Source organism: Gambusia affinis, linkage group LG11, assembly GCF_019740435.1.
Source record: "Gambusia affinis linkage group LG11, SWU_Gaff_1.0, whole genome shotgun sequence".
NCBI lineage: Eukaryota > Metazoa > Chordata > Actinopteri > Cyprinodontiformes > Poeciliidae > Gambusia > Gambusia affinis.
This window is the reverse complement of record NC_057878.1, coordinates 21786198-21801010: the sequence shown is the minus strand read 5'-3', so window position 1 is coordinate 21801010 and position 14813 is coordinate 21786198. Positions and strand designations below refer to the sequence as shown.

At 37.4% G+C, this 14813-nt stretch overlaps 1 protein-coding gene across 1 annotated transcript in view; it reads left to right on the top strand.

The window, feature by feature from the left end:
* Positions 1-14813, top strand: part of dars1 (aspartyl-tRNA synthetase 1) — a 39091-nt gene that overhangs the window by 14039 nt on the left and 10239 nt on the right. The window contains exons 7-10 of the mRNA XM_044131876.1: positions 4626-4728; positions 5287-5367; positions 8435-8494; positions 11749-11860. Coding sequence (XP_043987811.1) covers positions 4626-4728; positions 5287-5367; positions 8435-8494; positions 11749-11860 — 356 coding nt within the window. The remainder of the gene's footprint in view (positions 1-4625; positions 4729-5286; positions 5368-8434; positions 8495-11748; positions 11861-14813) is intronic.

Here is a 14813-nt window from a genome sequence, read left to right as displayed (position 1 = left end):
TTTTCCAGCAGACATTTGATTTTATGTTCAGGATCTAAACTGTTTTTTGAATAGTTTTTATTTTTATCTCCTTTAACGAGACATGTCCTCAATGACAAAAAAAGAAAAAAAACCCATGACACAAGGCTACCACAACCAAATATTGTGTTCCTTTGAATTTAGTAGTCCAGATATATGGATTATATGTTAAACAAAACCAGTATCTGACAGAAATTTGTTGTTAGGCAGGAACTCAAAAAGAAATAAGATGACGCGCAATTTCAGCATTTTTAGTTAATAAATGACAATTTACTTTATTTAAAAAAAAAATATTTAAATTTAGCAGTCCTTCTCCACATACTTTACATCCGAGATATGCTTACCACATCCATGTTTTATATGGAATCTCTGCAGTTTGTTCTGCTATTTATAGATTCACACTGTAATTATGGTGGTGAACCTACTGATGCTCAGACTGGAGTGTTGACGTCAGTTTGAGCGTATGGCTCAAACTCCTGATGTTTGTTGCAGTTCCTCTTTAGATGACCTTTGGGCTGTACTTTGCCATGATGCGGGATAATGACTCTGCAAAATAACCGATGGTTCTCACGGCCATGAACTTAGTTTGCTCTTTGTTGTCGTGTTAAATCTACAGAGAAAAAAAAATGTCTTCAGAGTCCTGAATAATTGTCTCGTCTGTAAAAGCATTTCATCTTCAATCATAAAGTGATCTTCATGGGAAAGAGATCTTGGGCTTAGAAAACCTTGCCTAACATTTGCCCTTCTGTTCATTTTTTTACTGGAAAAAAAATATTACGGGTGAGAAAAGATAAAGTAGATAGCAAACAACATATTACTGTTCAGAAAGATCTTGATAGTAAGGATTGGTTAAGCCAGATAACCAAAAGATATCAAAGATAAGTAAAATCTACTTATCAATAGAATAAAGTTAAAACATTACTCTTCTCTTCAAAGCTTATTGTACTGTATTTCAAAAAGCATTTCTTTAGGTGTCAGTCTATCTGCAACTCTTACTTATCACGGTTCCTCAATCTAGTTCTGCAATGTTTGTGGGAAGACAGTTGGTTTGTGTTGCAAAACATGGCGCCTAGCAACGGAGCAAGTGAAAGTGACGACACGGTTGTCAAAGCAACATGTTTTTACTAAACTTTACCACTTCTCAGAACACAACTGCTGGGTTTCTACCCTCCTCATCTAGTTTCACATGCTCTGGTTTGATGATTGACAAGCTGAGTGGGAACCCAGATTAAAAGGAAATCCTCTCATAATCATACCGAGGCCAAAGGTGGCATCATAGTGGGAAGTCGCCTTTCATTTATCCCATGTCCAGGACATCCTCTTCTCACACACAGTTTAATTAAGAGCTCCAGAAGCTCTGCAATCTCTACTATCCTGCCAGCAAAGCGGAGCTGAATGTGAAGTCCCCAATTCAACCCATACTCTACTGTAATTTAGTTTTCTTTCTATAGAATAGACCTCCTAATCCTTTATTAGATAGTGGAAGGAGGAGTCCTCTACAAATTACTTCACTGATATGTTGCTTTTGTTGGCACCTTTGATGTCTAACAAATGTTTTCTACCAAGTGAGGTATATTAATAGTTTGCTTGCGTAGAAGGCCTGGATGGGGAGGTGTGAATGGCAATTGAACACTGATGTGGTCCCAAAAAGCAAACCGGTCTGCTTAAAAACCTAAGTCTGTTTGGTTTGAGTGAACTCTGGTCTGCTTGGAGATCGCTAATGCGTTCAACGCTAGAGACCTTTCCAAAAGCAGAAAATAGACTATAGAGGAGGGCATTTGGGATAAATGCAACCAAAACAATAACAAGATTCTAGTGCTAGCAAGAGAAATGGGCCATGGTCTTTAACCAAGGACAAAATATAAATTCTACAACCGCCAGTCCATTTTTGTTTACATTTTGTGAAGAAAGAAGTTGCGTTCATGTTTTCTTCAGAGGTTTTCATGTTGTTTTCCTCAGTAACTCTTGAGAAGCCAACAGAGCAGGTAATCACGAGCTTCACTTTTAATCATTTTTTAAAACCATAATATAACAGATCAGTGCTCACATTTCTACAGACAAGGTCCAGTTAATTAGAACAAGACTCCAAGATAATTGATCAGTAGTCAAGGCCGGAGCGTGACCTTCGTTGTGTATGGAGCAGACCATTTTTTTCCCCTCAGTTTTAAACCCTAGCTTCAGACTTGGATTAGTTGAATCAAAAGTATTTTCCTCAAAATTCTTAAAGGGATTGGAAACAACCCATAAGTACTGAACCCATGTCATGGACAGTTTTCGTCAAGTTGAAGAATCGGACCATCTTGGTTTTCCTTGGGTCATTTACTCAAGTCCATCTCCCTTCTCTCCTGACTCATTTCCATGCGGTGATGTCAGTTACGTGTCGTGTATCCTCAGAGTCTTTGGGGGCAAGCTTAGACAGTCATTAATGTAGGGGATTTATTTATTTTACTGATCTCCTCCTGGATGGGAAGGACTATGGCGGCAGCTGTCGCGGGGCTGAAGGGACAGCAGTGCCCCGGCGTTCAGTCCCTCATTACTGCTTTTTAATGAGGAGGAGTGACGGATTACAGCAGGTCTCCCATCTGGCCCGGCGCTGTTTGGCAAGCAGGGGGATGTTTCGCTTTTCTGACACGGTACACTGAGTTTCCACCAGCTTGAATCTAGGGGCCAGGGGTTGGTTTTGAAACCAACAAAGATCAAGTAAAAATAAAAAATGGCCCTCCTGCATATTTACTTTAAATTTAATGTAGGACAGGAAAATGATCACAATGGGAACAAAACCCAGATGATTTTGTTGTATAGCTGTGTACTTCCTACATCCTGAAATACGATGCAGTTCCTCACCCTGATGCTTTTGTTTTATTTTATGCACACTTAAAACTATTAAACTCCAAATTTTGTTATTTGAAAATTGAAACTTTTAATTTTTAAACAATTATGGTTTAATCTCAAAATTATTTGAGTATCAGAAGGTTAAAGCTGAATTAGATTAATAAAAACAACATATAATCTTATCAGTGATGTTCAGTTCTTTCTCAGGTAGTTGTTGGCACAGGAAGTTAGACGACTTCTGCTTGATTCTGAAGACTGAAAACATCCTCTTCCTTACGTTAGGTGTTATAATTGAGTGACAGTCTCTTCTTTTCAAGTTCTGAGAATTGGACAAGCGCTCAGTACCTCTTGTTTGATTTCTACTTCTGTTTCTTAAATCAAGGCTTCAGTTGTTTGCATAATCTGCTGTTAATCTTACATAGGGTAGAGTTGAGTAGATGCAGATGCTTGTCAATAAATTAGAATGTCACCATAAGGTTAATGTATTTCCATAATTCTATCTGGAAATGTATCTTCTTATATTACAGGTTCATTACACAGATGAATCACTGATAACATATTTCAAACATTTATTTTTACTCTTTTTTTTAATTATTATTATTATGCCTCTCAGATAAATAAAATACCAAATTTATTTCTCATAAAATTATGATAGTGAATACCAGTTAGACAGGATTATAATCCAGAAATATACCCTTACTTGTCCATATATGTCCATATACTGTACAGTAGATGCACTGAATATTTCTGCATTTAATGCCGTAAAAGTACAGCAAAACGGAAAGCCCAAGTTGCTTTAAGCTTGTCTGGATTTTTGGTTCAGTTTTCTCTCACCTTCCTGAGAGAAACCCTGTGAAGTTTAGGTCAGACTAGTTTAATGGCATCTCCATGTAACTAAAGTCTGAAGTGGACCAACACCAGCTGATTACAAGGCTCCCCAAATCTTTGCTGCCTGTAGAAACATCACACCAGATCTTAAGCAACTTAAAATCCTTGATTTTCAAATGCAACACACAATTTCAGCAATAATCCATTGCTTTCACTCCTTAGCCCAGGTAAAATGCTTAGATAGATGTCACAAATTCAGGATTGACTTAACACAGTTGTGTCTGCATCTAGCAATTCTTGAAGCACTCACTATTGCTTCAGTTCTCACCTTGTAAATCTATCAAATAGATTTTACGTTACATAATCTCAAGGCTGCAGTTATCCCTGTGTATTTTGTGTATTTTTCTCTGCTACGGGCCTTCAGATTTTTCTGTAATTTTCTGTTCAAATACAGAAAATATTCTGTTAACGCAACCCCTGAAATGAACAGAAATGACCCAAAATATATTTAAAAATGTTTTAATTTATTGTGATTCATTACAAATTCTCTAAATTTGAAAAAAAAAAAAATGTTTCCCTCAAACTACCTGAGCTGTCTGTATTTTGTTCTAAATGAGCTTGTAGGAAAATTGTACATGTCATTGCAGCCTGCTGACTAAAGCAGTGGGAGAAATAGGGGAAGGTGGTTTTGATATGAAAGCCACAGGTGCACGTGGCATCTGAAATACCTCTTCACTTTTCTGCAAATGTCACTTCAACAGTTGTATTTCCAGCTTGATTGAAAAAAAAGAAAAATGGCACAATCAAGTCAAAAATCACTCACCCATGTCCCACACGCTTGCCTTCCTTCATGTCTGCAGGTTGAGATCAGAGTTTAACAGAAATGTGGCTTCGATGCCGGCGTAGAGTTTGTTTTCTAAGTGCAGCTTGTTACTTTCACTCTGCAGCATCACAAAGGAGAGCATCGTAGATGTGGAGGCCATGGTGAGGAAAGTGGAGCAGAAGATCGAGAGCTGTTCACAGCAGGACGTGGAGCTGCACATCGAGAGGGTTAGCTCACCTGCAAGGCCTTCTCATGCACCCTCTTCCCTTTCACACCCAAATAAACACACAGAGTTGTACATCTTTCCTGCCTGGCAGCATAAAAGCATCCAGACTTTTTGGCCTTTATAGTTAATTTTATTCAGGCAGGTACACAGCTCCTCTCACAGGAAGCACACAGCTGCTGTTAGAGTAGGTAAAACAATGCACCTAATGTTTACCTCTTTGTTAAAACTCATTGTTCAAGCAGATTGAGACCATTGACCAGGTAACCCTCGTTCTAGCAGATGTGGAGAAATAAAATTTCACAGCTACGAGACAAGGTGTTCAGGCTCTACACTTGAAATAATATCCAAACCGATCACAATAAACGCACACGTTTGTCAGCTGGAGTCAGCTTTTCACATAAACAGAGGGGGGTGTCACTTCTTATCCGCTTTCACTTTGACGTAGATGTCTGGAGGTCAGGTACTTTCCATTTTCTTGTGCCCTTATGTAAACATTGCAGCTTTTTTTTAGACATTTTATGGTGCTAAGCTTTGTTTTCTTTTGCTTTTTTTTTCTCAGATTTTTGTCATCAGCCAGGCAGAGCCTCGTCTCCCCCTGCAGCTGGAGGACGCAGTCAGGCCGGATGGAGATGGGGAGGAGGTGAGTTGAGTTGAGCTGTTTCTCAAACAAGAATGAGAAACAAAAAAAGCCTTAGACTCTAAGCTGGTAGAGGTGTACGTCAAAAGAACTGCAATTGCTTCAAGAAGTGGTTTTATATAGGAGGGCTTGGAATACAAACCTTTCAGATTTTTCGTTGGGAAAACTTTGAGGAATGATGCCATTCCATTGTGACAAATGTGGGGGAAAAGATTCAAGTTGTGTTAGAAAGTTAGTTAAATATTACAGTTGTGCAGAACTAAAGCACCAGTTTAACTTTTGGTTCAATATTAGCTGTTCTGACATGATTTATAAAAGGCTGCTACTTATCTCTAGTGATATGATTTCACATGATTAAAGCATACAAGGACAGTCTATCTCTGTTTTCCCACAAGTTTTCCATAGGCTTTATTTCTGCTGATAGAGAAGAATGTTTATTAAATGCCTGTGAACTGTTTTGGTTTTGACTTGAAATTTTTGTCACCATGCCCATCTCAGAATAATCCCATGTCCTTTGGAAGAGAAGCAGGCCCACATTGTTGCATATATTCCGCTGTATCCAACAGTGTGCATTCTTCGTGTTGCATCTAACCTACCTTGAGGTTTTTTGCTTTGTTCTGTTTTGTCTCTTGTTTTTGGGCTACAAGCTCACTTAATTTGTATCCAACCAGAACACTATATTCTACTTAAAGTACACTTTAAGTTAGTATTTATTATTTTAGGACAGATGGTACATAGAAAGCATCTGATTATCGTAGAAGCTTCGACAGCTGTTTTGGGTCCCTGTTGCAGTTGTTTTGAACTTTATTTGTTTCTCAGACTGTAGCTCTGTTTTGAGGACGAGGAAAGCAGCTGTTTTCTTGTAGGTGTTTCTAGAATATTTAAACCAGCACATCACAGAGGAAGTTGTCTGACATTTTAAAGAAAAACGGGCATCTGTCACAAGCATATTTCTACTGAGGGTAACAGAAAACATCCCTTCATAATTAGAAGTTCCTCGTTTTTAAACTGGTCAACTTAAAAAAATAAAATAAGAAACAAGGGTGAAGTTATTTATTGCGAAGGGATGGTTGCAGGTATCATAAATGTTATTTTTGGTGGTTACAGTATTTCGTAACATGAAACTGGAGTGAAGGGTGAAATTTTTAAAGACTTTTTAGCACATTTCAAACAGGGCTTTGAAAGAATTTGTGCATGTATGTACACGGGTCATGCCTTGTTGCAGTGAACACACCTGTTTGTATCCACCAGCTACATTTCACATCTGCAGCAGGTTCTCAGGTGTTTTCTGTTGGGATTCAACATGTCAGTCACACACTTGTAGCAGCACCTGCCGTCCCCAGAGACGGAGGCCAGATCGGCTCTGACTGTCTGCCTAACGCTTTTTCCCCATTGTATGAGGCTGCAGGCAGGGCAGGATGTAGCAACATGGGCTGTTAACTCACGCCCCAGAGGACATTCTGAGGAAGCACAACATGACCCTGGAAGCAATAGTCCTGTGATGAAACATTTACATTTTTATTCATATTTCTCCCTTTTCTGAATTGGTTTCCTATTGTCTTGAACGGCAGATGTTTTGTAGCAGCTGACCATTTTTCCCATTTAGTGCTTGGTGCCTACATTCTCACAGGATGTGAAAATATTTGGACATGTCAGTGTTCTGTCTATTTAGAGTTGTTTTATTTATCTCAGGGAAAATAATTTATTTGCACATTAGTGTTTTCTTATTTAAACAGAATATATTAACAAAAATCTATTTTCTGTCTAAGGGAAAAAAGTTGGTCACCCTATCGCCTAATAGCTAGTATTAGCTCCTTTAGCTAAAATAACTTAAGTGAGAAATTTGCTGCAATCCTTACTTTATATTCACATCTTTTTCATAGTTTTTGTACAATGCAAAAGATGATTAAAATTTTTTAGGCCTTATTAAATCTTTATGAGCCCTTATTAGCTGCTACAATCTTATTTATTTTAAGTTCTCTGACATCTCTCAGTCTGAAGTTTAAACGACACAAATCATCTTTAGCATACCGAGTTGTCACCTTTGTGGGAAAATTAAAATGGCTAAAATTACACACTGGGACAATAAAGGAATATTTCTATTCTATTTTATATAGGAATATATTTTTGGATAGCCCTAACTTATTTCTCACTTGATTTTGAATTTCCTTTACTTAATTTTTAAAGAAACTTACAGAGGTTTTTTCTTAATTTTTAGTTGTGTTGAAATGGATAGATAGAGAAGAATGTTTGCATTTAAATATATAACGTTTGCATGCAAATATATAAACAAAATTAGACAGATTTTTATTTACACTTTCACTTACACTTACACATTTTCACTCAAATGTATTAATAGAAACTACTTAGCACATCTCTGTTGTTGCAGTTGCTAATTTATGTTTCTTGACAAATTAGAATATCATCAAAATTAAATTCTTCTTCTTTGGATGATTATGGCATAAAGCTGATAAAAACCTGCTTTAATTTTTTTCTATCACACTTTTTCCTTCCGCTAAACATTACATTGATAAGCCGACGACCAGCAAGCTTCTTTAGCAAACACTTCTGGCGCCTTATCTTTCTTGTGGAGGATGTTAATATCGTCTTACTGGATAACTTTCAAGTTAGCAGTGTTTTCCATTTTAGTGATAACATGAGGCGTCTGTTTTACTTTTATTGCATAATATGTAATGTTTATGTTTTCAGAAAAAAAGTCCATTTTGAGCTTTATTATCTAAGCCATGATCATCAAAATGAACACAGATGGACATTTGAAACACATCTTGCTCTGTATAATGAATGTTTGAGTTTAACTGAATTAGCAGAATGAAGTAACTTTTTCTAATTTACTGAGAACACCCCTATATGTTTTACATCCTAACATATCCAGATATGCAACACTCCTTATGTTTCATCCCTTGTGAGCTTTAAAAAGCCTGTAAAATATTTACACATCACTGAATACAAACACCCTGGGGTAAAGAGCAGGAGCAGAGCAGATCAGCTCTTTTGAATATTTCATAAGTTGAATGTTTGGTTGTGATGTTATAATGGTTTTTCCCCTCAGGAAGGAAGAGCCACTGTTAACCAGGATACCAGACTGGACAACAGGGTGATTGATCTCAGGGTAAGAGACAACAGAAATGTGTCAAAGCTATCAGTTGGTGGATCTTATCCTTAAAGTGACTGTCGGTGAAGGAAAAGAAAATCTGTTTACATTCCTAAAAGCATGCTAGATGCCGTGTCTTTTTCAGTAAAAAAAATTCAAGCAATGCCGTTCAAAGCTTATCATTTACGTTCCGTTGTCTAAATTTAGAAACGTCTTCATTCAGACTTTTCAGGTTAAGCTAAAACTGCCATAGCATTGAAGCGCGGTACTTTAGATCAAACAGAAAGCAAACTACCTAATAACTTCAAAACAACTGAGCAAACCGCTGCACCTTAAAAGAGAAAACGTTCATCTGTGATTTAGCATGCTGCCGCTTTGTGTGGGAGACGTGCTAAATCTATACGAGCAGCAGAAGGCACACAGCCGCCGAGTCTCGCATTGTTTTGATATGTATGGATGATACGGCTGGCAGGAAGGCAGCAACACCACAGCAGAGACACGGCGCTCTAAAGGCTCACAACACCACCTGTTTCAGTAACATTGAAGCTCACAGACGAGGGTCTGTCATCACTTGTACACTTAAGGGCCCGGTGAAGCTATAAAGCGGTTCCCACTCTGCTAGACAAACACTCGATGAGGGACCAATAAAGCTCCTCTAAGAATAGTTGAGTTTCTATGAAACTTCTCTCATGTGATACTTTAACATCAGGTGCTTCGTACAATAAAAAGCAGAGAAAGTTCAGTTGTGTTAATTTAGTTAGTGCAATAAGGCTTGGACTTGCAATCTGTTCAGTTATTTTGTGTAAAATAGCTGCAGAATTTTTTATTTTTTTTTGACTGAAATAGTGCATTAGAAAACATTTTGAGTAATATATGTATGCTGATTGCTGTTTGACTGTTGCATCATGATTTTTTTAGATGTGCCATTGTTAATTTTAAACAGCATTGCAGATTTAACATTTTTTAAAAATATTTTTGTTTCTAGTTCCTCTATTGCAGGCGTCTCAAACTCCAGTCCTCAAGGGCCAGTGTCCTGTAACTTTTAGATGTGCCTTTGCTGCACCACACCTGAATAGAATAATTAGGTCATTAGCAAGGATCTGGGGAACTTGTCTACAAAAGAAGGAGGTCATTAAGCCATTTCATTCCAGTGTTTTGTACCTGTGGCACATCTAAAAACTGCAGGACAGCGGCCCTTGAGGACTGGAGTTTGACACCTGTGCTCTATTGGGTGACAAATAACAAATTGGTTGAATTCATTTGATTTTATGCTTTAACTGCATCAAATGGAGATCATTTAAACAAGTTCATCCACAGCTTCACATACAGGAACTCTTTGTTGAAAGAGAAGTGTATAAAACTGAAAAAATATAAGCAATTTAAAGTTCCAAAATGATTCTGTAAATGGAACTGAGTTGATCAGATGATGGGCAAAAAGATTTTCTTTTTGTAGTTATACTTATGAACATATCAGAGCAAAACTGGCTCTCACCTCATCACAACATGCAAGTTTTGAAAATAAACCAGAATGGTAAATTTCTGCTTAAATATAATGGTTGCAAGGACATGGTAACTTTCAACAAGAGTCTTCAAGAAAACATTCAATTTGTGATGACGTTGGTGAATGTGTTAATGGGATATTGCAAAAATTGACCCTATATAGTGAACAATCTACCCAAAATGTTGGAAAAAATAAACAATAATAAATATATACTTTTTCTCCTAAATGCATGATTTAATTGAAAAGTTGAAACATCTCAATGTCAGCTAAAAAAATTGTTCTGCTATTTTAAACAAGTGTCACCAAATGCATCCCTGGCAAAGTGAGCATGAATGTGATAGTTGTATAATTCACTAATAACTTTGCATTTCCTTAAGATATTGAGATTTTATCCAAAGAAAATAAACTTCCTATATATTTTGCAACACTACTTTTTATCTGTTAATATGTCACAATATGAAATGCAGAAGTTTAACTATGCAATGCAGGTGTTCTGCAGTTCTCTGTAGCTGGTTTTATAATTTCTCTAAGGTATTTCACAAAGTCTTTAAAAGCATAACTAAGTTGTTGGATTAGCTTCAGACATTTTTATTACTATCAAATTTCAGTATTAACAGTATTTTGACCATTTTGGAGTCTGTCATTGTTTACTATAGTAAGGGCAAAACAATTCCCACAAGATGAATTTTCTGCTCGTCTTGAAACGTGGGACTGAAACCGCACTTAAATTTAAATTTTGGACCTTGAAACCCGTCTGTGGTATCTCATCACCGCAGCTGGGTTTCTAAACCGTAGAGTTTGCCTCTGAGTTGTAAGTGATGTTCAGGTGCTTCTTATAAGTTACCGCAGCATCAGAAGAGCTGCCAGTTTAGGAGACCAACTGCTACCTACATCGCACCTTCTCGCTACAGACTTGCTGTCAACAGGAAGCGCTTTCGAAGGTTTAAGCGTGGTCTCACTCAGACTGGCTTTTCGCTGATTTTTTCCCCCCAGATTAAAAGAAAGGTTGGGCCCAAACGTATGACGCACAGCAAAAATGAGTCAGAGGCATTCTGCTCGGCAGCTTTGCAAAGGTGTTGATAAAAATTCTCAGGAAAGTTTTATATCTTTTTCACTTCTTCTTTTTACCAATTGTTCTCCCTGATGCTTCAGATTTCAGTCAGACATCCCTAAAGCGTCGTCTGTAGAGTTACAAGTTGGCCTGTACTCACACGCTATCACTTTTCACTTTTTTGTCAAAAAGTAGACATGATGTCTATTCAAATTTAGGCCGTCGGTACAGATGAGTCTTAGTAGCAACAGTTTCTCTCCTTTTGATATGTAATAACTGTAGTCGTAGGCCAGTAAACTGTAGAGGTTTGTGGTAACCTGAGATGAGTCAAAGGATTTTAGGGAGTGTACTTTAATGTTTCTGTCTGCTTATTTTACTCAACTGTTACACAGTTTGGTTTTGGGGGTTAATTTTTAACAGTAATCTTCCCTACATCGCTGTCAGCATTTACATTGGTAATGATAGGTTTTGCATTCCCGGAGCTCCCACCGGGCTCTGATGCAGGTCTCGCCCTTGCCGGCAAATAAATGTTTCAACCTTCGTGCAGATGGGAGGTGCAAGATATAAAAAAATATATATATAAAAAAAACTGGCAATCTTGTTTTTGCACATCTGTTACGATTGGGTAATGAGTCCAATGAATCACTCTGTGTGTGGTAACGCTGCTCTGCTTGTGGTTCAATGTTTTATGTGTGTGTGTGTGTGTGTTTCCTCCCAAAGACGACCACCAGCCAGGCCATCTTCCGCCTGCAGTCAGGAGTCTGCCAGCTCTTCAGAGACACCCTCACCAAAAAGGGCTTTGTGGAGATCCAGACCCCCAAAATAATTTCTGGTAAAACTGTTTTCTTATCTTCCCCCAGTTGGGGAAACTGATCTTTTTTCTTTAAAGATATTTCAGTGGAGGCACCCTCGTTTCCATCCCACCGCCTGCAGGTGCCCTGTGAGTCATGAAGTGACGGTTGTAAATCACACTTCCTCTACTAGTATGCATTTTAAAATCATAAACCAAACATTAAGTTCAGCTGAATCTCCCAGCTTTAGTCATAAAACCAAAACAGTCATGTAAACATAAAACAGTTTGGAATGTGAAAGAATTAGCCTCTCTGCTTTATTTTAAGTGAAACCCATTTATATTTGGAGAAGGGAAGTTTTACTGTAGTAGTACTCTAATACCTTTGCTTCAGAACATAATAAATAAAAGAAACACAATTCTTCTATCAGTGATTCAGAGGTCAGAGGTATTTGAGCTTTTCCTTGAATTGTTACCAGCTTTTCCTACATGGAGAACAACAACAAACTTTAAAAAATAGTAGAAATGTTCAACTGCTTAAAGCAAACATACTAAAACTGTAGCATCAAGAAAGTCTCACAACTGTGAAAACCAAGGAAAACATAGCACAGTTCATGGTTTAATCCACTGAACACTGTTCTATCCATCATCTGAAAGTGGAAAGAGTCAAAGTGGCCCATGGCAAGTCTGGAGGAGGAGAAGCTGTTTGTTCATCCACAAATCGGGCCTTTACTTTAGGGAGTATGCTCTCATGTTTCAGTGTGCTCTTTCACTCACCTGTTACACAATTTTGTTTTGAAGGTTAATTTTTAACAATGCTCTGCCCTGCTTTGCTTTCAACTGTAGCGATAGTTAAGCCACTTTGAAAAAAAAAAAAAAAAGCCAAAAGCATAAAAGAAACTGCAGACCAAACCAACCAATGCTTGTTGTTCATTCGCACTGCAGAAACACAAATTCTCAGTATTTTTGGTCTAGTTTCTTGTGCAAATATCTCAGTACACTTGAAATAAAGCAAAACCAACTTAAAATGAGCTTTTCAGTATATAGGAACTTGATTTAAGTGAATAATTCCTTAATATTGATGGAAAAGTACAAAAGTATAACAAAACAATGTGCCACTGGAACATGACCATAACCCCATGTTTCCCTAAGTTATAATTTTCTTGCTTCACACATACCTGATTTTAATTGATGGGCGATTAACAGACTTTTATTGAACTGCAATTATCAGATGTGTTAAAGCAGGAAAACATCTGAAACATGCAGGGCAGGGTGCCTCCAGGACAAGGATTGGGAAACATGGCTCCTGTCAAAGTCTTTTCAGAAGATTGTTTTTGTAGCATCAAACCTTCACCTCTCCACTCTCATATTTTTTCACACTCCAAGGTTTTAATTAGATAAAGAAGAAGTTACAAGCTGGAGAGAATATAAAACAAAAAGAAAAAAGATTCCTCTCTCTTCATATCAGAGTTCAAATGTTTTTGAGCTTTTTGAATTGTTTCTTCTCCTGTTGGTATTTTATTTTTTATTCTAGTAGAAATATTCAACTTGAGCTAAAACCTGAGACAGAGGCGGCAAAAGCATGTTACATAAAAAACTCCAAAACATGTTGCATAAAAGGGCAGTGTCTTTGTGTTATCCATGGACTCCCACGTCATTCTCACATTTGAAATGAACAACTTTGCTCTCACTTCCTCTTTTACTGTGTGGGAGCCAATAGCTGCGTCTTCGCCTCATTTTAAAACTGCCGCGTTTTTCCTTTTTGGCGGCATCTACCAAGCGACATGATGAGCTTTCTGCAAAACCGCATCTTCCTGCCTGGCTACACCCATCACACACGCAGCGTACAGTTTGTGCCGTGTGAGAATCCCCTCTACCCACGCCCTATTATGTTTTTTTGCTATGGCACGAGAACATCAGATAGAGTCCTCCTTGATGACGTTTGTGTCGAACAGAAAGCTGCAGATGTGTTTTGCATGGCTGGTCGTTATGTAATCCTAAAACTTGTTGTTTTTGAATAAAACCACACCGCAGTCTTGGTGAAGGTTAAAAATAAGTTTGTACGCATTATGAAAACTTATATGAAGTAGTTGAATATTAGGTTTGGAGACTTTGCTGTTGCGCAGTGACCTTGAAGGGGACTTTGTTATTCTCTTCTATTTTTAGCTGAGTTTTTGTTTGTTTTTTTTGTTTTTTTTTATCTTTGCTGTACCAAAAATAATGCCTGTTAGATACAAAGTCTTCATCTAACAAGAGGATAGGAGGTGAAGTATGACGTGTTTTAGTTGAATTCAGCCAAACCCTTGTTGGAAAATGTAAGTTTAAACATAAGAGCAGCTAATGAGCAATATTTCCATCCAGTTATTTCTCACACTCAACCTTTCAAATATATCCATTCACATTCTATAGATTTGGCTGTGCAGATATTACATAGGCTTTGAGTAATACAAAGGATACTACTTTTTATTCTTATTAGAAGGCTTTGTTATTAGGAAAATCCCATTGAGATTAAAATCTCTTTTGCAAGAGAAACCTGGTCAAGACTGTCAGCAGCAGCTTCATTCCTACCAGAAAACAAACCATTAGACTCAGAATCCAAACACTATTTTTATAAACCTCTGAGGTAAAAAATTAGCTGCATGTCTATTAGTGTTCAAATTGTAATCAACGTAATCAATTTAACAGTTTTTTAATCCTGGAATCAGAGCACAGTTGAGTCTGAGCACAATTAACCGCCGTAACGGGTTTGTGGTTCACCTTCAAATCACAGCTAAAAATGACTCCACCCTCATTTGTCTTATACCAGTTTCTATTTGAGCAAAGATCAAAGTGTTTAAAGAAATAATCTTTAATCTATCCTTTACTTTCAGAAAAACCTATTCAAAATTAATTCTTAGGTGAACTAAATGCAGTCCCACCAATGGTCCTTAGTTAAGTTATAGCTCAAATGTAGAAAATTACTTTAAATTGGCAAAATGGCTCTCCTTTTGCCAAT